Here is a 23,308-nt window from a genome sequence, read left to right on the forward strand (position 1 = left end):
GCGGATTGGAGTGAAAGTCCGCCATATTCTGCCTTACCACGCCCGGGAGTCGAGCCACTGGAAAACAAACGGACAGCTTTATTCATGTGTTTTTCCCCCGTTGCCCTCACCCACGGACGATAACCTGAACACGGGGGTGGGGGGGGATTTTGTTGTTTGAAAAATAACAACATTGAAGACTTTGAAGAGAGAGAGAGGGAGAGAGAGAGAGAGAGAGGTGGACGGGATCACACAGGAGCAGCACGGAGGATGTGTCTTAAAAGGATCTGTTGATCATATTGAGAAGGAAAAGCAGATTACACCAATTAACTCAAACCGCTTTGGACGCTATTTTGAAGCTGTCGGGGAGGCCCAGAAAGCGAAACGAAACCGGGGGATGGGGGGGAGGGGGGGTGTCAATAATTTCTCAAATATCTAATTTTTTTTCTCCCCTTTTCCACCACAATCTGTGCGCTGTGCAGGCTCATTATAAAGGGCGTCCACGCGTTATTTCAACACAAGCAGGCCTGTATGAGAACGTTTATTTTGGCATTCACAGGCCGCTGTCTTCCCCCCTTTCCACTCAACGATTCTGAAATCTGGATGAATCAGTAAAAAAAAAAAAAAAAAAAAAAAAAAAAAAAAAAAAAGCAGAAAAAAGTGCGTGTTTAAAAAGGCAAAATAAAAAAATATTAAAAAAAAAAAAAAAGGAGAGAGAATGACCCTGGAATCCATAATGGCGTGTTGCCTCAGCGAGGAGGCGAAAGAAGCCCGGCGGATCAACGACGAGATCGAAAGGCAGCTCCGCCGGGATAAGAGGGACGCACGCCGGGAGCTGAAACTGTTGCTTCTCGGTAAGCTCTGCGGGGACAAACACGGAAGGAGGGGGGGCGGCGGGGGGAGAGGGTGGGGGGGTACATGAAGTGAGGGGTCTGTTAATAGGGCTTCCCACCTGAGTGAAGTTGGGGGGGTATTAGTGAGTCGAGTGCACAGATTGGCAGGTCAGCAGCAGAGGGCGGAGATGCTTGTCCAAGCCAGGCCTGTATATGACTCCCAGTGTGAAAAAAAAACAAACCACCTGATTTGAATAACTGCAGCTGGTTAGTGTCCTGGAAACAAATGCTTACCACTCAATGGGAGACTTACCTCTTTTTTTTTTTTTTTTTTAAACTCACTGCTCTGACAGCAACCTGTGCAGCCAGGCCTAGAGGGCCCATCCAGGTGTTGTGCTTGTGAGTGTGTGTGTGTGTGTGTGTGTGTGTGTGTGTGTGTGTGTGTGTGTGTGTGTGTGTGTCTTCTATCGGCTGGGCCAAAGTCTAACCTTTTATTGGGAGTAATCAAGACAGTATTGCCGCTCAACACCTAACCCTGGCAATGATTATATCACAGGTGTCAGTCTATGGAGCAAGATTGGAAGCATGCCGTCCTGTAATGTGTGTGTGTGTGTATGTATGTGTATATATATATGTATATGTATGAGCTGGTATGCTCATACATCCACAATTATATATAGTTTGCATTAGGGTTGGGCAATATTGTATCCATATCGTAATATGAGACAATATCTTTTCCTGGTTTTAAAGGAAACATTACAGTAAACTGATGTAATTTTCTGAACTTACCAGACTGTTCTAGCTGTTCTATTATTTGCCCACTTACTCATTATATCCACATTACTGGTGATTATTATCATTATATTATATTATCAAAAATCTCACTGTGTAAAATTAGTGAAAGCACCAATAGTCATCCCTACAATACGTTCACAATATCAATATCAATATCAATAGTTATTTGGTCATAAATATCACAATATTTGATTTTGTCCATCTTATCCAGCCCTAGGTTTCATTCATTTTAACCAGTCTTCAACAAATTTAAGCCCATTGCAACAGCATTTCCGTAAGTAGAGAGACACAATAAGTTGACATAGATAAGTAGTTTTGCTTTTTAAGCCACAAATGTCTTATAATAATGTTTTTACTTGTGCATTTTTACAGTGTGGGGTTGTGAAAAGGGGGTGTCAACCCTGTCAAGAAGTATTAGTCATACTGGAGAAATTTGAAGAAAAACAAGTCATTTACTCACCATTCCGTTTTTAATTAGATTTTCAAGGAAAAGCCCATTAGATGTGATGACCGCGGTTGTGGAGAGTGGTGCCAGAAACCCCTCTCTTCCTGATCCGGTGCCCTCCTCTCTCATTTCTTAGAAAAGGCACGGAGGAGAATGTGGTGGAGCAGACTGGGATCTTAAGATAATTTCATCCAGACAACTCTCTGAGGGACGCATGCAGGCTGTTTTTGGCTCCTTAGGGATGTTTTAAGACGAGTTTGAAGGTGGAAGGTTTCCCCTTTGCCCTCCTGTTTGTGCACACTGATGAAATGAATCCCCCTTAACAGGATTTGAAGGAGCTAACTGCCACCTCCCTTGTTAAGTAGGGACAAATAATTGTGTTGTTGTGGGCCTCTAATCTCTTTTAATACCCAACAATTCAAACATTATGTAAGCACATAAACAGCCAATGACCCAAACCAAAAAGTGACGATGTGTAAGACTGAGGACATAACTGTATTTGTAATAATATATATGGTATTTATTCAATAATTAATCACTATTCTCATGTGATAAAAAAACATTTGCTGCCCTGAAACCAAAGAATTTGTGATTATGATCCATATTCAATATTTATTTTTTTTGTGTAGCAACTGCTATCATTATAGGCTATTATGTTTCAGAGTGGTTTAGCAGCACTCTAATGACAGGATGCCTTCAATTACTGTCTTTGATTATGGAGTCATAGGGAATATATGATGCATTAAGTTGTAGAGTTAAAAGGTTCCTGTAATGGTTAACCAACCATATGTGAGATTTCTTTGTAATAAACTCAATTAGCATTGATGAATTTTCTTATAATGAGAAATTTTCATACTACTATGTCTTTCCAGCATTCATGAGTGTAGTTTTTGGATGGAGGTATAGAAGGTTGTCTGCTGTCCGGAAGTGTTGAGGGGGGATGATTTAAGGGGTGACACAGAGAGGCTGACTGGAGTATAAATGGGAAATGTGATAGGAATATTGTCTATGTTAAACCAGGATAACGGACCTTGCCGACCCTTGTGCACCGACATGAGTATGCTGTTTCAGTTCGACAGGAACAAATAGAATATATCAGCTTACTCACAGGGCTCTGAATTCACAGTGAACTCATACGTCTCCCTTCGTTCCTGTGTATATTTCTAATGGACGCCACCACTCCCACTACAAGTGGTCGAGTTAACAGGAGGAAGTAGTGTGTGTGCACTCTCTAGGGCTCCATTAACGCATATTCTATCAGTGTATTGTGGGTTTTCACTCCCTAATTGCTTTGTGTCCGGTGGGACTTTGGCACAAAACTCTGCAGTCAAGTTTATAGAAGTTTGTCAATTCTTCAAAATGCCCATCGCTTGTTTTTCACAAATCATCCAAGCTTTCAAACTTCACTTATAATCTCTCAAACCTGCTAATTGCTTGGTGTCCGCAGGGACGGCGTACGTCGAAGTGTACACTAAACACAAAAAATGAGTAAATTTAGAAAACATTGCAAGCATTTAATCCATCCTCCTTGTACATCTGATATCCGTTAAGGCATTTTAAGGTGATATGGGAGATGTACAGAAATTATACAGAAAACGCTTATTGAACCCGGGCAGATGACCAAGAATCCATAACTAGCAACTACGTGGAAGAGTAGCTGCAGTTTGTGGGGGGGGGGGTCTGGCACACACATGGTTTAAAACTAGCTAATGAGTCAGAGATAGAAAAGGCTTCACTAAGATAGATGAGTCAGGAAAATTCCAGTGAAAACTGATGTACACGGAAAGAGAAAGAACAATGACGCAGGACATCTTGGTGAGAACCTGCTGAAATTGATCTGACAGTACATGAACATAAAGACGTTCACTCTTATTAAATCAATGTCATAATCCATTAGAACAGGTTCTACCTCATTGTTCACAAGGAAAGAATACACGTACGCCATCTCTTTAACTGTCAATGGCAATCCATGTATGCACTGCAGCAAAATGTAGCGGCATCATCGGCAACATAAATAACATTAAAAGTGATTAGCTAATGAAATAACATGGACCCCAAACCAGGAATGTGGAAAGAAACTTTAGGGTTAGAGTTCACTTGTCAAACACAGGTGTGTCTAGTAACATTAATTACTGCATTGTGTTGCAATAATTGCTGGAAAGGAGCCATTGTCGGTGTTATTAGTAACACCTGTGCTTTTCCTGATATAACAATTCAAAATGTTTGTCTTGAAAAGGCTCTATGAATCTGATTCATGTAGGAACAATAAAAAAAATAGCAGTGCTCTGACGCTAGCAAGTCTTTTAGGATTCAGGTTAGCCAGATTTATTGAGTCTTCCAAAATGACGCATGACAGAAAAAGTTTGGGAACCACTGATGTAATAAATGGACATATCAAATGCTTCATGATGGCCAGGTTAGGACATAAAATATACTTTGTCAAGCCAATCCTCTGATGCTAACAGTCCAAGTGCACATCAGCAGCAGTCCAATCATATTTCGCCTTTACATATCTGCAAAAAAGGGCACACACTCTCGAACAAATTCACTTTTGTGAGATTAAAGAGGTGTCAGAGGATTGTGACATCATCAACAGCTGGATTAAGCTTGGAGATTTTTCTTTTAGAGAAATTGGACTTGTATAGGAACTGTGCTATTAGCCTGAATCTGAGACCTTCCCATTGACAATCCAGTAAAATTGAATAGGTAAAGTCTGCATATTTTAAATTTTCTTTAGGACAGAAGTCAGCAAAAATGAACACTAGCAGCGGACAATGCTGCTCCTCAAGGTTCTTGACTTGTTGCTGAAATAGAGAAGAAAACTTTTCGGATATGTGCAGGAGATTCAGATCAATAAATAGTGACTGAAAACGTGGCATCTTTTAGCGTAAAGAAGTGGTTATTTATTCTGTAAGTTCAAGGGAAATTACATGTTAAATGTTGATAAAAATGATGAAAATCATTAGATCACATCATTAGATTGCTCTCGTGTCTTTGTCTCGTGACATTAGCTCTGGGTAAATGTAAAGCGACAGGGGACCAGAACATCAGCCAAGATTCCAAACCTGTGCAGTCATGGGATGTTGATGAACGGAGAAGCGGGGTAAGCAGCAACTTAGGGTGACATGCTGACTGGAAACTGGAAAGAAACAGAGGCTCTGTGCTCTTGAGAAAAAGGGAACAGGGAAACCGAATTGGTTTGTGTTAAGATAATTAGGACACTTTTCAGAAAGTGCACAATACTGGTGGTTTTATACGTTTTCAGAGTAATTTTCCTCCTTCCAGGCAGCCATTGGTTTCAATCAAGGACTTCCTGTAGATTGTCGTTGTAAATATTTTTCATCTTTATCAAGTTAGTTTGAGATAACATTATTACTGTTACATCCAACGTTATTGGAACTTGCTTTGGTGAGCTCATAGTGCAACTGGAAAGACAGGACAACCTTCAGCACAGGATACTAGTTTTCATGATAATGCAGCTGTGAGCTGAGATGTTTTGAAAGCTCTTGTCAGTGTTAAAGGATGATCTGGCATCTAAAACTCCAAAGTCAGAAACCTTTTTAAATTCCAACGATCAACCAACCAAATTCCAACGATCCTTTTTAATGACGTCCATGTTTACTTAATGTTTGTGTGGACCCTGAATGCAATACTTGATGCCACATTTGAGCGTGTAGAACATATGCACACAACACACTCATTACAGATAGAGTGTAGGGTCTCTCAGGATTGTATTTTAGTAGCTTGTCACTTCACAGTCTATTCAAAGTTAACCTCACAAAGTGGCTGCATGATGTAGACTATAGGGACAGTTGAAATAAGAAAAAATCATGCGTACACCACTGTAATATTGACATTTGTGCCTCTGACTTATATTAGTTTAGCAATGATGTCTCAGCTGTCAGTTTACAGTTAAAAGTGATGAACATAATTATCAGGCTTGTGTCCATCAGCTAAATTGATTTTAAATTGCTTAATTACAAAAGTGGCACAGCTCAGCTCCAATCCTCAAGTGACCACTGGACCTAGTTTATGATGTCTGGCCCCCTTTTACACACATGCACATACACGTACATGTAGGAAATCATAGACAAGTGGGATGATGGGGGTATGAACAGTTCTGATCTGATCAACTTGGAACCTGGAATTTCCTTTGTAGTCAGAAAATACAGTTCAATCCAACAGCTGGATAAAGTCATCGCCGCGTGTTTAACCTGCACTTTTGACTCTCAAATTTTGCATATCATCTGTCAAAAACATTTGCAACAGCGTTGATCTACCCAATCATTGTCAGCTGCTTTTATCTTACTTACAGTTTGGACTTACAGTTTGAAAGCTGTGGGAACTTTGTCGAGGCTACAACTGAGCAACGTCCGCCGCAACTTTTAACAAGCTTTTAACAAACACATGGTTGCAATTGTGAGAGGAAGCACTAAAGATATCGTATGATTCTAGTATGGACGCAGCCAAGTTAACAGTGCAGCAATAGAAAGAGCAGAATCAGAGTAAAACTGAAGTAATTTTTTTATAATTTTCTAACATGATTCAATTTGTGTGAGACAATTTACTACTTAACACAGCGTCAGCATTTTATACAGCGTACTTCAGCTCTTGCATGACATCGACAGGAAATATAGTGCATCTTTTCACATTACTGACATTAAAGCAGACATCCGCAGCTTTATTAATAAAAAAATTACTCACTCTAACATGTAGATATTCACGTTTTAAATGCTGTTGAAGAACATCAGAGTGCTGTCTAGTCAGGTACGTGACTGCACAGCAGTGTTTTTTATCAAGTTCTTGTCTCTGCTTTGTGTTTTGCCTTGAGATTTGCTGGTGCTAGCTTAGGGCTGCCTGCCAATAACACTGAGTAGATCTGACAACCAGTGAGTGAGTTTCCTTATGAAAGTGAAAAACAAAACCGACTCTGCAGATCTTTTTTTTTTTTTTTTTTTTACAAATATCAGTCTCAACTTCTGCTATACACATGACTGCCCAGTCACAGATTTATACCTGACCTGGTATATCATATAATTATTTCAACTGAGCTGTTGACTTTCAGTTCATAAAAATAGAGGTGCTTTCTGTATTTGGTTCACATAGAAACTCATAATCATGTTCAAGTAACTGAGACTGAGAAGAGCAGAATTTATGGATAAGAAGGTTTGAGATTTCCACCAATATCTACTTAAGTGCTCCTCTAATAATTCTATAGTTCACCCTTTTAAATCAGAGCCGAGCTGTGTCTGACCCTTGTTGGCCCCAAGACCCCAATACCCAGGGAGCAGGGCTATAAACCAAGGTCCGATAATGCATGTTGACAAACGGTAAATCTTAAGTGCGCAATATTTTGTGTTTTACAGATACAACTACTGCTCAGATACTGCTGACTGCAGTTACAGCAACACAAAGCAGCTTTCACTGAAGCATTAACATAAGTGTGTTAACTCACTTTGACGTGCCACTTAGCTCTCGGCGTCAAATTTATTTCCTCTTCTTCGTTCAGGCATTTTTTTTTATAATGATGCTAAAGCGCCATATCTGTGTTTTTGCAACCTTTTTCCCATTTGGTTTAAAAAGTCAGTAGTGGGTAGCTCTGTGTTTTTAATATAGGAAGTTTAACAAATTCCCATTATCAGTTTGATGACATTGATCTTATTGTTTGTTTTTACAGTTTGACAGTCTGACAGACTAGGTTGTGATCACAGTTAAGTTAACAACGTCTAGAGTTTCAGATAAATGAAGGCACCACACACAGACACACGGCAGCCTGTGTTCATTTTTGGTGGGTTTTTTTTTTTCTTTTCTTTTCTTCTGCCTCTGCTTCCAACTACCCTCTCGAGTCCTGGAGCTTGGCCTCCGGGCACAGAGCTAGATCAGAGATACTCACCTCAAACTAGATTGGTTCACACCAACCTCAAACACATGTTAATCTGGGGTCACTGCATTGGTTTGAAAGGTGACTCAGCAGTCTCTAATGGCCAGAGTATGTGCTAGCATATACTCACAGCACACTCACTCCCTCCCTCTCTCTCTCTCTTTCTCTCTCTCTCTCTCTCTCTCTCTCTCTCTCTCTGTCTTTTTCTTTTTGTCTATCACTCGTATTCGAGAGGAACCATCAGGACTCCGATGGGGAAGAAAGTTTTTCTATATCTGACTTCAACTTTCTGAATCACTCACAGTCATCTTTTTGTGACTGCCTCTACAGTAGACAGTCAGGTTCTCTCCTGTTGTCTCTGTTTGATCAGAACTGTGTCACACAAGAGCAACCCAGATCCTTTAGTGCCTGAACAAATCCAAAACCCACTGGCACACTTAATGTAAGTTTTTGAGAGATTACTCACTGTTCCACTTTGCCTGTTTTAAAAAAATAGACAACACCTATATTTAGGATGGATGCTGTAAGGCATTAACTCTTGTGCAGCGCTATTTGTGTCCTGCAAAAAACTACAACTTGTCATTGAGGTTAATGTAATAGTTAATCATAGGTGGATGCAGTGTGTGTGTATGTATATGTGTGGAAAGCAGGTGGTGACACATAATCATGTCTAGTTTTAATGCTTTTATATATGTCAGAACAGATTAGTAACATAATTTGTAAATAAAATGAGTGTAGCCTTACTTCCGTGTTTCCAAATTACATCATCAAACCACACTTTCAAATTCAGATGTTCTGATTGCTCAGTGTATATGTTAGCACTTCCTCTTTGTTTCATGCTCCAAAAATTGTTCGGCCCAAGAGTACTTCAAGGGTAATTGTGTTGTCTTACTTACACTAACTGTATATCATTACTACCCTCCCTCCTCATTTCAAACATCTAAATTGGCAACCTTTAGAATTTGATTTTGTAAAGTGCTTAGACTTTGTTATGGGCCCACAGTGGAGAGGCTAATTTGGCTAAGATAGAGTTTATATTATACAGTGCAAAGTTGTGTAGCACATCCAGACTCTTGTAACAGAGACTTTACACTGGAATGCATCACATGTCTCTTGGCTGCTGACATGAAAAACACACACACACACTCCTTCCTGCCAAAGTTATTCAAGAGTTAGCAGTGAGGTAAAGTTAGACCTTTCAATTGGACTGCCAAGATTCTCAATGAACCAAAGAGAAACTACACTCCCAGCTCTTCACACCCAAATAGTTCCTGTCACCGCTGAGAGGAGCGAGATGTTGTTCTTGGTCTGTCACCAGACCAAGTAAACAGGCTGAGAGGAAAGCCGCCAGCACATAATATTATGTGCATGAGTGACTGGGTACGTACTGTATATGTGTGTGTGTGTGTGTGTTCATGTTTCTTCCAAGACAGGATGTTGTCTCACAAAAGCCATGATTCAGCTTATTGCCCTTAAGAAAAATCCTCATAGATGTTAATATTTTTAAACGTTTCCATAATACTTTAGATTCCTGAATACAGTCATCCACACTGTCAAGGTTTGCACTTTAAATATTAATATTATTATAAATGAATTTGTCAAATGGTCAGAGGTACAACTCCAAATTAACGCTAATGTTGCTGCTTGTCTACTGGATGTGTAAATAGGCAACTGTTTGCTAACACAATACCAGCCTTATAAGGTGATAATGTTTTTCAGCTCATTCAGACCAACATTAGCACAATAGCATTGTTGAACATGGTTTCTGCTGTGGGTGTGTTGCCGCAGGGTAACGATAAAGTGCAGTTTTACTGATAAATAAACAAAACTCCACAAGGTTTGTGGACATCAATATGGATTTAAACCAACATTTCACAGCAAGTAGAAACCATATCACTTGGATTTAGTTCTTGTCGTGTATTAGTCCATGTATAACATGGCCTGTCAATCAAGTTGGGAGTGATGACAGAGTCCCTACATCTGTTTGGATTGAGGGTAGTGGGTTAACCCTTTGTTTACACTTGAATCCTGGATTGTGCTTTAAAAGAAAGGGTGAATGCTTCTCATGTTGACATTACTATTAGCATTTTTCCACTGCCATGTCTACTTAACACAAAGCTGATCCCTGACAACAGAGAAGAGAGAAGTCCAGAGAAGCATCACTCACAAAATAGTAAAAACCATATTCTGTATTTGTGTCAGTGACCGAAGATTGAACCGTCTCAGTTGTGAAACTATCTCCCCCTCTTATCTGCAAGAATGATAACATGTTTGAAAGAAACATTGATATTTTTATGGCTCTTTCAATCAGTCACTTAGCTAAAGAGGCTTGCTTGTTAAAAAATGTGTGTGCATGTAAGTGAAAGTCATAAATGACTAAATGTCCATTTAAGGAGTGCGGATGCTGAGGCGGGAGATTAAATGTGTTATCTGGTTAAATGAAACCGTGGAAACCTACAAAATAAATAAACTATGATCATTTGTCCCCACTCCCTGTCTACTTTCTCAGGCACTGGGGAGAGTGGGAAGAGCACATTCATCAAACAGATGAGGATTATCCACGGCACCGGTTACTCCGACGAGGACAAAAGAGGTTTCACCAAACTGGTCTATCAGAACATCTTCACAGCCATGCAGGCCATGATCAGAGCCATGGAGACTCTCAAGATCCCCTACAAATATGAGCACAACAAGGTAAATGAGATCCTTTCACAGAAAAACAGTTCAAATTCCCCAAACTGACATGAGCTCTGGAGTAGGATGGGTGACAAATGGTGTAAGAAAAAGAAAGAAAGTGGCCACAGCGTGCTTGTATATTTTTAGAGTACTGTCTATCTTATTTGGAACAGCCATCCGTAATCGTTTCCTGTCCTTTTTGACACTTCCTGTGTCCTTAAACCACTCCATCACACCCCACACCCCTGTGTGTATTTGTGTTTGCTTGTGTATTTCCGTGCACTCCAATCCATGGATGCACACAGTACTTACACACAAAGACACGTATGCAAATACACAGGAGAGTCCCGTAGTGTACCATTCACCCAAATTGGACCTCACTTCTCCGTAACTTCACTTCAGCTGCTTTGTGTGAGTTGACCGTGTACTCATAGCTTTGGGAGCTGTTACAGTGACCTCTTGCTCACAGTTTATTCCCTGGAAGAGCGACAAATGAAAGGAAGTAGAGCATAGGAGTCATCACCTCAGCAACGCTTTTTATAAATCAGACCATTTCAGGTGACAGCTGACCACGCTGCTTCAGCTCCTGCCCGCCCGGCCACAGCCAGACAATGTGCTGATTGGAAGGTTTTATGGATATTTGGGGAGGAAGCACCGATACATTATGTAACATATTCAACAAATATGATGGTTTGAAATCTGATCATTATCTTGAGATGTTGGAATCAGGACCCAGAAAGTATTTTATTGATAATGCACAGAAAAAAAGAGGATTAAAAAAATGACTATGCAAAGTGATATGAATATAAAACTTTGATATTTGGGTATTGTAATTGTTTTAGAAATGTTGTTTGGTTGAGGACATTTTCAGGAGATTTCAGGAGGCTGTTTGCCAGGTAAAACAACAGGTTGCTACATGTCAGGTGCTACCACATGTTGGTTTCATTTCTGCTATATCTGAAGTTGTGCTGGGAATCTACTAAAAGCTTCTGGTCATAACTTCATCTTTTAAATGGTGAGATTTAGTGAAAGAGATGAATGAGTTGCTGCACGCCGTCAGCACTGAGTTTATTAGACACGATGTGAAACAAACACATTTTTTTACTTAAAAAGAGAGCCAAATCTGTGTACCGGGTGTGCGGAGTTTAACACCTAGTTTAAACGGTGAGAATTAAAATGGCACCACAACGTGAGGTTAACTTGAGCAGGTGCTTTTTGAATTTCTGTTGTTGCAGTGGATCATATATTTTTTCCATTTTTGCTTTCGCTTCCCGTCCCACAAGAATGAAAATGAATGTGCTGTTTCAGCTCAGAGACTGTTGTACTTTTTATATAATAAAAAACAAACTACATCAAACATACAATTAAATATACAAACTGTTCATTTGTTCTCCCATCCCTTCATTTCACTATACACTAGTTCCAGTGCACCACCAGTGTGATCCGTCTTATTGCTTTGATATGAAGCAGTGTTTTCTGCCATGGCCCAGTCAGAAACTGCAAAACGTGCTTCTAATTCCTGTCATTTTGTCATTGTGTCAGTTAACTAGTCTCTGTGTAATGAGAGTACTGTAACGCCCTGGCACTATTAAGATCAACTCAATTGTGTAAGTGTTGTTTTTTCCTGGTTTTAAAGGCTGCATTACAGTGAAGTGATGTCATTTTCTGAACTTACCAGACTGTTCTATTGTTTGACTTTACCGGCTTAGTCATTATATCCACATTGCTGATAATTATTTATGAATATTATAGTGAAAGCACCAATAGTCATCCCTATAATGCTGTCGCAATATCGATATTGAGGTATTTGGTCAAAAATATTGTGATATTTGATTTTGTCTGTCACCCAGCCCTAGTGTACAATGAAATCAAAGTTATGATATGCAAACAATTAAACAAATGTACAACAAAACTACTGTCAGACTTTGTAACCAACATCCTTGTGTTCTCATATACATAAAGCTAAAATGGGAAGTATTTCACCTTCGACAAAGGAGTTCACTGACATAACAAAGGAAGTGAAAATGAAACCTGTTGATCGTGTTTACACTCTCTGTCTGAGCATTTATACTGTAGTTAATGTCACTATTGTAGGCTTGTAGGATACTCAAGCTCAGCCACTGAAAGACACCAGCAGTGTATCTACTCTGTGCCATACAATTCACTGTTTATCACGTTGCTGATATGAGACAAGGAGCCACATTCAAGACGGTGAGAATGAAGATTAGTTTATGTGCATTTCGGTCAACTGTACAACCGCATGTCCACACTGAAAATAAAGACCATGTTTTCTCAGTTATGGATCGGGGCGCTCCGCGGTGATAGGTTAAACAATATCAAGTTTTATTTGCTCAGGTGAAGGTCTTGCTGTAGACCTACAGTACATGTAGGTAATAATTAGTGAAAGGCAGTTCTATATTAAACCATCATCTTAAAATTCAAGGGGAATTATTAGGACCACAATGTCTGCCAACTCCTGAGTCATGGAGCCATACAATATTCTAGCGCACTGTAAGACTATATTTTAATGATGTTTAATGAAAGGACATTGGACAATGATTCTAAAGATAATGGCTATCATGTGCTGTATGATAAATGGTAATAAACATTCATTGTTGTCATAATTTGCACTTTTTTTTTCTTCAAAATATCATACTGAATATTTTATAATTAGGTTGTTACATGTGGGACATTTCCAAGTTGAATTTTTAATGTAAAAATCTAGTTTAACATAAATTTAAATGTATTACATTAAGATGTTCCACAGATTCACCAGTAATCACCCTGTGGTGAGACTGCAGACCTAATATGTCTAAGTTTGAAAACTACAATAAAGAAATTGTGTGTGTTTAGTTGCTAACATAAAGTGTACATTATAATCATAAAGAATACTAGCGCAATATTTAAAGAAGTATGTTTCAATATCTCTCTCAAAACTCTCCTGTCTCACATGTTATGGGACACTGGAGAGTTTTAATGGGAATCTGGAGCAGCGAAACTTTCCCCTTAATAGGCCCAGTGGGATTCAGGCCTCAGATATTAGGTCCTCACTGAGCCTGGGGTGTAAAGAAATTTCTGGATATAGAATATGCAAGTGAGAAAATAAACTAGTGATAATTAGAACTGCGTAACCTGTATGTCGATTTATATTTCATAGGGGGGGGGGGGGGGCTTGACGAATCAGTTATTACTTTCTGTTTGGTGTCTTTGAATAAATATGTATGTCACAGTAAATAACAGCAGTTTTTCTCCTTTTTTCCACCAGGGTAACGCCAACATTGTGAGAGAGGTGGACGTAGAAAAGGTCACCATGTTCGAGAATCCTTATGTAGATGCAATCAAGAGCTTATGGAACGACCCGGGCATCCAGGAGTGTTATGATCGAAGGAGGGAATACCAACTCTCTGACTCTACTAAATAGTGAGTAGAATGTGGGGAAAAAAGCACAGTGAAACAGGCTTTAAAAAATATGATTAAGGTGAAATATTAGTAGCAATTTCTAGAAAGTACAGTAGCAACTAAAGTGGATGCTTTCTGTGATGACAAATAGACATCCTGGATCATTTTACTCTCTATCTTTGCAGTTACCTGAATGCGTTGGACAGGATCGCTGAAACATCCTACCTTCCCACCCAACAGGATGTGTTGAGGGTTCGAGTCCCAACCACGGGCATCATTGAATACCCGTTTGACCTGCAGAGTGTCATATTCAGGTGAGATTAATTCAACATCTGGAGGCAGAACAGCACTGTTGTCGATGAATTCTTTAGACAAAGTTTACAACTACTCCCATTTTGCAAGGCTTAAAGGTGACATAACATGTTTTTGTGTTTTTCTGTTTTTGTCATTTATATATTTTTATACATAAATATAGTCAAAGTTCCAAAAGATGAGGTCAAAGTATGTAAAAAAAAAAAAAAAAAAAAAGGGAGGCGCCTTAAAAAGACAGGAGCTAAAAGTTCAGACAAAGACTGAACTGAGGGCTGCATAAATAACTATAAATAATGCATTTTGAACTGTAAATCATGCAAAGATATTCCTGTGCATCTTGTGTCTTCCTTAACATTTTTACTCCAGTACCTTTGAAAAGAAAATATTGTACTTTTTACTCACTTACAGTCATCTGTTAGCTGTTCTTACAATTTTGTGGAATATTATTTTATATGAAGAAGTACAATAAGATAAGAAAATATAATGCTCTGTTGAAGTTTAAAACTATCCAACAGTAAAACTGTGAATGCAGAATATTTAATTGAGCACTTTTATATTGTGGCATTGCTGCTTTGACTCAGGTAAAGGATTTTAGGGTTTTTCTCTGACTTACATACATAATTATCCCTTTATAGAAATTATACTCTTACCTCAAGCAGATTCATTGAAGCACTGAAATGGCAGCACACTGAGCATGTACTTTCACTTTTAATACTTGAGTATTTCATAGCAAATTCCCCTTTCATCACTTCCTGCTGTTACTCAACTGAATATCAGACACTTTAATGTTACACCCAAGTGTTCAGCAGGGTCATCGTATTTGACTCACTGTATAATGTAGCCACTGCTGCTTAAAATGTGTATAAAGAAGAGATTCAAACATTTCCGGTGTTAAAACGACTGTTGCTTCTCTCCTGGATGTTCCTGTCTGGACAGGATGGTGGATGTTGGGGGTCAGAGGTCAGAGAGGAGGAAGTGGATCCACTGCTTTGAGAACGTCACATCCATCATGTTCCTGGTAGCGCTCAGCGAATATGACCAAGTTTTGGTGGAATCGGACAATGAGGTGAATGACACACACACACACACACACAAAGCTAAATTAATTTAATCAACCAGAACTAAGTAATTATGTATTTTATTCCAAAATCACTTTGACCTATTACAATGCTTTATTATTTCATGTGACGTGGACGATGAGCTGGCTCTGATGATGAAAAGATATTCCTTATTTAAAACAATGGAAATCAGATTCTCCTCCAGCCTGGCCTTGCTTAACCTCTTTTTCCCTCGGAAAGCACTTGTAAATGATCAGCCAGCTGTTTTGAATACCGCCTCGGGCCACATCTCCTTCCTAAGAGGATATACCATGTGTCAGTTTGTTAAAGTGCATTAATGAGCAGGTGTGTGTTCATACGCTTGTGAGTCTGTCTGTGAGAGAGAGAAGGCTAACCAGCTGCACGTCCTCTCTACTCTGATGCCATTAGATTCATTTTTAATCAAATTCAGGAGATATTTTGTTTGGTGCTGTTACAGTAATACACTGCAGTACTGGTGATGTGATGATATCTAAGGTGTACTTTCAGAATGGTTGTTTTGTTCAGTTGAACACTGACATCAAGTGCGAGGGAGAGATTAAACCCTTGAAGGCAATGTGGCCACCCTTCTCTCTCGTCTTTACTGCTCTCCCTCTGGTGCAGTAAAACGTTTATTAAAATCTGTACTTAATGAGTATGAAAGACTGGTTTAATTAAATGATAAACTCTCTTTCTCTCCTCCTCTCCTCTCTCTGTATGTGTCTCTCCCCCTCACTTTATACTCCCCCTCCTCACACACATTCCCACACACACACACACACACTCTCTCTCTGTAGAACCGGATGGAGGAGAGTAAAGCCCTGTTTAGGACAATAATCACATACCCCTGGTTCCAAAACTCTTCAGTCATTCTGTTCCTCAACAAGAAGGACCTGTTGGAGGAGAAGATCATGTACTCTCATCTGGTTGACTACTTCCCAGAGTATGATGGTGAGTAATAGCAGCAGGACAGGTGTACCAGGTGATGGAGTCCAATGCAACCAAAACGTCAAACATCGGCACTGAGCTATTGCTAAAACCAATATTCACTAAATGCTCACCCGTGTCACCCAATCACTTAACCAATATGCATGTTTGTTTTGAATCTTTGTACAAACTTCCAGCAGTAAAAATAGTATTGAGGAGATACTAATGTAGTGTTTCAAAGATGTTATTGGCTGATATTGGTCAGTGATTGTTTTATTATGCTAAAATACTCTGTAGTCTAGTATATTTGTTGGATTAGTAGGTTACACATTATATTAGTTATCTTACTGGTGTCAGGGACTGATGATATAAAAATCCTGCCAGATACATTATATTTGATAGTAGACAATTCATGAGTTGATTTGATTGTAAGTGAATTAATGTGAGATTTAATTTATTTTATTCAGTTATTTTTTAACAGGTTAGGTGTGAACATGACAAATACTGCCTGATTTGGAACAGATTTAACTTTCTGTGTATTTTTAAAATGTTCGTGATAATTAAAAGTAGCAGATTTTCATTTTTTGAAAGTTAGAAAAACAGTCAACGTCTAACAGGAAAGCTTCCAATAATCCTCTAGATGTAAGGGAAAAAAATGCAAATGATGTTTGAAAATGTTCAAGTAAATGAGTGAATGCAGACACTTGGAAACAGTGTTAAGTAATAATTCAGGACTTGTACCAAAAAACTGTAGCAAAACAGCTACAGTGTAACATAGAATCACCACATGAAAAGTAGAATCAAGTAGACTCACTGTGGTGCTGTCGTATGAAACTTATTAGTTATAGATTCAAGATTCATTTATTATAATTTTACAGCATAAGGTTGTATAACGAAATGTAGTTTGTAGTTCCTTTATGCTACTCACAAAAACAGTTAATTATATAAATGGATTAATAGATAATAAGTCATAAAAATAAAACTATTTTTTATATTGGAGTGCGGAGGATTATTTGAGGAGTCTCACAGCCTTAAACTGCTCTTTAGTCTGGGTTAGGGTTAGGTTTAGGGTTAGCTTGCAAGAGAGGTGACTCTTTCAAAAGTGTTTTGAAAATGTTGGGTCCATTAAAAAGATGAAACCACATGAAACCAACCCTACATGAGTATATAAACCAAGCTTGAGTGATACAACAGCATTCTGATCAATAACTTTTTTGCTGTGGGATGGGAGAGTTAATGGACAAAAACAAACAGCATCATCTTCCTCTCTTCAGGTCCGCAGAGGGATGCCCAAGCAGGGCGAGAGTTCATCCTCAAGATGTTTGTGGACCTGAATCCAGACAGCGACAAGATCATCTACTCTCACTTCACCTGTGCCACTGACACAGAGAACATCCGTTTCGTCTTTGCGGCCGTGAAAGACACCATCCTGCAGCTCAACCTAAAGGAGTACAACCTGGTGTAGAGCGGAGCGGGGGGGCCAGATGCGCCAACAGGAGGCCCTCAACACACTGACTGACGCAATCTGTGAAACGATAGATCATTATACACACACATGAAAAAGATCTGAGAAAAAAATGGTTGCATAATACTAATTTATTTGCCATTTGTTGATCTCTTGGTCCCCAGGGGGTGAGCAAAGTAAATGTTATCTTGCTATTTAAGGAGTTGATAAATTGTAGGGAGGGAGGGGGGGTACTCGCAAGAGTCCGGGGGGTTTTCTGTTGAACATGTGCAGCAACAATCCTCATTTTTAGGCTTGGCGCATTGTGAAGTTTTGGTTTTTTTGCTTTGTTTTTTTGACAGAAAGAAAGAAACTTCTTTGTGCACTCAAGGTTTTGGGGGCTCGTCTTGTCTGTCAGTGTGATACATCAGAGCTGGAACGATGGCAACGTGCTCCCTCCCTCCTGCCTTTTTATAAACGAGAAGAGAAAAAAAAGGTTTTAATACCTTTTTTTTTACCCTCCCTCCTTACCTGTTGGTTCGGTTGGTCCTGGGCGTTTTACCTGTTTGCCCAACAGATCTCTAATTGACAGCTTCCTTCTTCCTTCAAAGGACTGATTGGCAAGTTTCTTGATAAATAAGGCATTAACTGTAAAGTATTTCACATTGATTTGATATCGATTGACCTGAATCTTTATCATTATTACATTGCATTGACTTTGGCACCATCCGGTGAGTAGAACATGTGTGACCCTGGAAGCACATGGCAGCGGCGAGGTAGAATGGCCAAATTTTGGGGGGGAAAAAGCCCGTTGTTGTGTGTCGTCAGCTCTCCAGCATCAGCGTAACTATGAAGTATGGAAGCGTGAGAGAAATTGGCTTTTAAAAAAAAAAAAAAAAAAAAGCTTTTCTGAGCTTTTGAGTGATAAAGTGAGAAGTCACACAGGGACGTCCACTCCGTCATGTCGTGAAAATCATGACGTCGTTGGTCACTTTTACGCAGACTGAAGGGAGATGGGGTAGTAATTTATGAGACAATGTTGTTAAATGATTATGTTCAACTGTGCCACATTAACGCTTTTTATTATGGTGATATGTATATTTATTACCAATGCCAAAACAACTCAAGCACCAGACTCCACTTTGCGCTGTTTACTACTTTAATGAAATTAAGTGTTGAGGAGAGGAAAGGCTCATGACCGGAGAAGGAGCAGACTGACTGACTTTACTGCCTGACTTATTGATCGACCAACTGATTTCTTGCAGTTTTGAAGTATTCAACATTCACACACACACACACACAACACACACAGAGCTTGGACTGATTTTAAGCTACAGTTGGTTAGCAGGCTGTCAGAGAGGAGGCAGCCACCCCAGCGCCCTCAAACTATCCTATCGCAAACCTTGCGCGTGGCTACAAGCCCCTCCCCCTGGCCTGCAGACTATCCAGTCACATTTTAGCTGTGTCTGTCCAATCACAGCCCTGTCGCCTGTGATTTAGCTTGTTGTAGTTCAATAGCAGTGGAGAATAAATTTGGCTAATTCCTACGTAAAAGGGCCGAGTGTTGATGTTCAGTTTGTACCAAAGTAAGCCCTTCTCGTTTCTTATTGGCACCTCTGATTTGCAATTCCTCATCCCCGAGTTATTTTGAGTACTTTTTGTAACAACTCCCTAGAACATAAGCCTGTAATTTACATTTATTGAGGCATAGTGCAATTATGAATGCTATAATCACTGTACATACATCTCTCTATATATATGGCAGCATCTTTGTTGGCTTTGTAATCATTACTTTTTTGGCAGATTGAATGTGCGGTATTGAAAATATGTATCTATGTAATTGTATTGTATGTCTAATGGCTAATTCATTTTTGGAAGAAAAAATATGTTATTTACATGTTTGTTTTTGTTTCCTTTTTTTTAAGAGGAGAATGTAAATTTTGTGTTTTCGCCAGTTTTTATTTCTCAGCAAAAGAAACATTGTTCAGCTTCAGAACTGCATAAAGAGGAATATTATTATCCAGCAACAGAGCGGTTGGTATGCCAGTACTTATAGTAGCCGTTTTGTTAAATTGACTTTTATATGAAAAACTGCAGACTGAATCCAATCTACAGGGCTAATTGTAATAGTTTAGTTCTTAACTGGCTTCAGGAACAGAGCATTTGTCATATAGGTGTAATCACGCCACATTGATTCTTATTCTTTTGTATTTAAGTACATTACTCAGCTTCTCATTAAGTATTGATTCACTTTGAGATTCCTTAGCCTACCGCACACTCCTCAACCCCACCGCCAACCACCTGTGCAGGCAAGATGTTTTATATAACAAGATGTGCTAGAAGAAGGTGGGTAGCAGGCAGGTAAAGTGATGCTTTGGCTCAGATTATGTGTAGAAATCTTTAGTTAACAAGCAGATGGAATTATCTGAGGGACGTGTGATTATTTGTACTAATAGACGGGAACGCCATCACCCTCTAAACCCCCTTGAATGAACCTCCACCCTGACAGGAGCTCAGTATTCTTGAGTCAATGTACACAAACGTGCAAAAAAAATGATTCAACCATTTGGCCTAATTAGGATGGTATATTTACAGGTGCTTTTTTTAATTTATTTTTTCAACTTGATCCACCGTTTAATTAGAATGTACAGTATTATTTTAGACTTTATTTATGAAATGACCATATAGGAAAAAAGACAACAGTTCACATGTACATATTGCCTTATTGAATAAGCTGTGCCTCTGAAGTCCCATGCAAGGCACCTGTGTTTTTATGAGAAGTAAAGCTTAGCGCGGCCAATAATGCCCCATTGTGCATCTGGAGGATTGTTTGGTTTTGGCTTGGTGGTATCCCTTTGTTATTCAGCGCTATAAGAAGCCCTGGGAACACTTTGCTTTGAAGTGTAGCACATGTAGCTAATACATCAACAGAGCATTATACAGTAAGCACACCATGAGTGAATTGTAATCAAACACAACTTATAATTGTAACAATGCTGTCACATCAGATTCATGTCTTAAAAATCCACGCCACGGTGCATTATAAAGCACTGAACGTCCTGAAGTGACAATGATTAACAACAGAGCTTGTACATCTACACATCAGGGTGTGAACAATGTGCTTGCAAGGTGTCACAATCTGGACTCAAAACCACCACCACCAGCCACCCGCTGAGTGTGTTTGCCTCATTTGGCTGTGGTTCGGCATCTATCAGCCACTTTTGGCAGGTAACCAGCCCTCACTTGGAGGGCCTGTTTTTTTTTTTTCCAGATATTTCAGCTGGCTGCTGAAATCGCTTCCAAGGATGGTTGATTCTGGCAGGCAACAGCCACTGCAGACATGATTTGTAAAAGTTCATTTCCAGTCCCTCTTAAGAGTGTACTTGAAGTAAATGAAGATCGTACAGTAACCACTTATCAACAGCAGGGCCTAATAGAAATACTGAGCGGCTAACTCATCTGACATTTTACTGAATTTTGCTTAAAATGGTGTTAAAAGTGATTCTGCTTGTTGCCAGAGGAGATGTTTTGAAGCTGGACTATAGTTTCAACTTATCAGTGTTGATGATCACTTGTTGTAGACTTACAGTAATCAGTAACTTGTGTCCCTGCTGTTGTAAAGTGGATATTTACACTGTCCCTGTTACTTAAAGGGAAAATCCTTGTTTAAACAGTTCACATACTGCATTTAACCCTCTGAGTGCAGGCAGTTCATCAATATTTGTGAGCCTCAATAGGTATTGTGCAAAGTGACAAAAATGGACAAAATCTGGAGTGTGTCAACTTGCAGGTTACTATTAAAACTATTGTGGTGACCAAAATGCAAATAATAACTGGGTTTTGTAAAAACAAATATGAGGCACAACTGTCAGTTTTCATGTTCACAGCATTTCTCTGAGGGAGCACACGTGAGTTATATTCAAGCTGGATTTTCCCTTTAAGAGAGCACAGACTCCAGCTGGTGTTGACTTGCTGACACACATTGTTGGAAAACTCTGCTGCTGTTCAGATTTCATGCGGAGCGTTCAAGAGCAGTGCAGCATTGCATTCAGTATATCGAGGACTGCATTATGTAGAACTGCAGGGCCAGTAATAACTGTCCATAAGCTGCTTTTTTACTCAGACACATCATCTGATTGCTTTCATCTAGCCTACTTTTTTTTTAAATTTCTTTGCCTCTAAATCTGAATTATATGAAGTAAAATGACTCATTTGAATAGTGTTATGATCTGCAGTCATAATTGTGTAAACATGTCTCCTGTATCCATAAACTCACACTCTTTTCAACATGTTTCTGAATGAAGCAACATGTTTCTTTTCAAAAGTATGTCGACTCTGATTTTTATTTTCTGTAACAGCTTTCATTTCTATTCAGTACCTTTGAATCTATATCATTATTCTCCATCGTATAATTCAATACATCACAATGCATCACAACATGAGCTTAATGCTTTAGTCAAGTTGTAATTGAACTCCAGTTTGTACTATAAAGCTCTGTCAAACTCTGAAAATTTTAAGTGAACACAGATGTGATTTAATTTTGGACAGTTACTTGTAAAGTACAATAATAAACTACATAGTTCAATTGAATGTGCCCCAAGCATATTGCCAAGCAATGTGGGGTGACGCTGCCCTTCAGAGGTTAATTTGAGGTCTTTTTTTTTCTCATATTTTTTTTTTACTTGAAAAAAATAAGAAAGAAAGATCTGAGAATGGATATTATACAAAGAAATTAACATTTGGTTGGCAAAAGGCCGACTTTGTTTACTTCCTCTTACCTTCACCGTACAATAAAATTTATTTAGTTGGGAGACAACCTTTTGATTGCTAATCAAGGCAGCAACTCCAAGAAAAAAATCATCATATTTCAAGAATTCACTGGTTTTATATCCTCAAAGGGTTGATGTTCACGCCCTAAAATATCTCTCCAACAGGGCAGAAAACAAATAGTTTTAAGGCATTGGGAATCCAGCAGCCAATGGATCCTGTCGTTCATCAACCAAACAGAAAAGTGAAATATTTCTACTTACTGTTTCCCACTGATGACGACACATTCAGTCTTTTCTGTTTTTGTAAATGTTCTTGTTGCAAAGCAATCATGATGATACAGAGTAGAGTGGACTTCTCACAAATGTATGTACTGGGAAAGTTGTTCACAAAGGGGACAACAGTGTGGATAAAAAGAGAGTAAATTGCACAAAAAGTCCTCAGACTTCCTGTGGTTATTTTGTTAAAGTTAGCCATACACAATTCTCAGTATACTTAAATGATTTACATGTATTAAATAAGCTTGTGTCGAATGGGGGATGATTTGAGGTCTGACACTCACATGTACAAAAGAACAAGCATTGTGTCTTTGCCTAAGCTGAAAAGTTGATAAGACAGCCTTTGACAAACTGTTGATTGAATTGGGATAACAGGAATAATGTGGATTTTGCTACATGTCACATTGGAAGAACACATGTCCAAAACACAGAAGCAGGATCTCCTGTAAAAAAAAAAAAAATAAAAATCATGAGCTCTCATAAACATCCTGTCATG

At 39.0% G+C, this 23,308-nt stretch overlaps 1 protein-coding gene across 1 annotated transcript; it reads left to right on the top strand.

Moving 5' to 3' along the window:
* The first annotated feature begins 634 nt into the window (after window positions 1-634).
* Window positions 635-22,973, top strand: LOC121903671 (guanine nucleotide-binding protein G(q) subunit alpha). The gene is made up of 7 exons (XM_042420926.1): window positions 635-833; window positions 10,443-10,627; window positions 13,875-14,029; window positions 14,194-14,322; window positions 15,257-15,386; window positions 16,194-16,347; window positions 17,598-22,973. The coding sequence occupies exons 1-7, from the start codon at window positions 698-700 to the stop codon at window positions 17,786-17,788; spliced, it is 1,080 nt and encodes a 359-aa protein (XP_042276860.1). The 5' UTR covers window positions 635-697; the 3' UTR covers window positions 17,789-22,973.
* Window positions 22,974-23,308: the final 335 nt, after the last annotated feature.

Source organism: Thunnus maccoyii, chromosome 9, assembly GCF_910596095.1.
Source record: "Thunnus maccoyii chromosome 9, fThuMac1.1, whole genome shotgun sequence".
NCBI lineage: Eukaryota > Metazoa > Chordata > Actinopteri > Scombriformes > Scombridae > Thunnus > Thunnus maccoyii.

What these genes read in the sequence shown, in the direction of transcription:
- LOC121903671 (XM_042420926.1), top strand. Translation starts at nt 698, where the DNA reads ATGACCCTGGAATCCATAATGGCGTGTTGCCTCAGCGAGGAGGCGAAA. An exon ending in CTGCAGAGTGTCATATTCAG is followed by an intron (nt 14,323 to 15,256) that starts GTGAGATTAATT and finishes CTGTCTGGACAG; the next exon opens with GATGGTGGATGTTGGGGGTC. An exon ending in TGGTGGAATCGGACAATGAG is followed by an intron (nt 15,387 to 16,193) that starts GTGAATGACACA and finishes CTCTCTCTGTAG; the next exon opens with AACCGGATGGAGGAGAGTAA.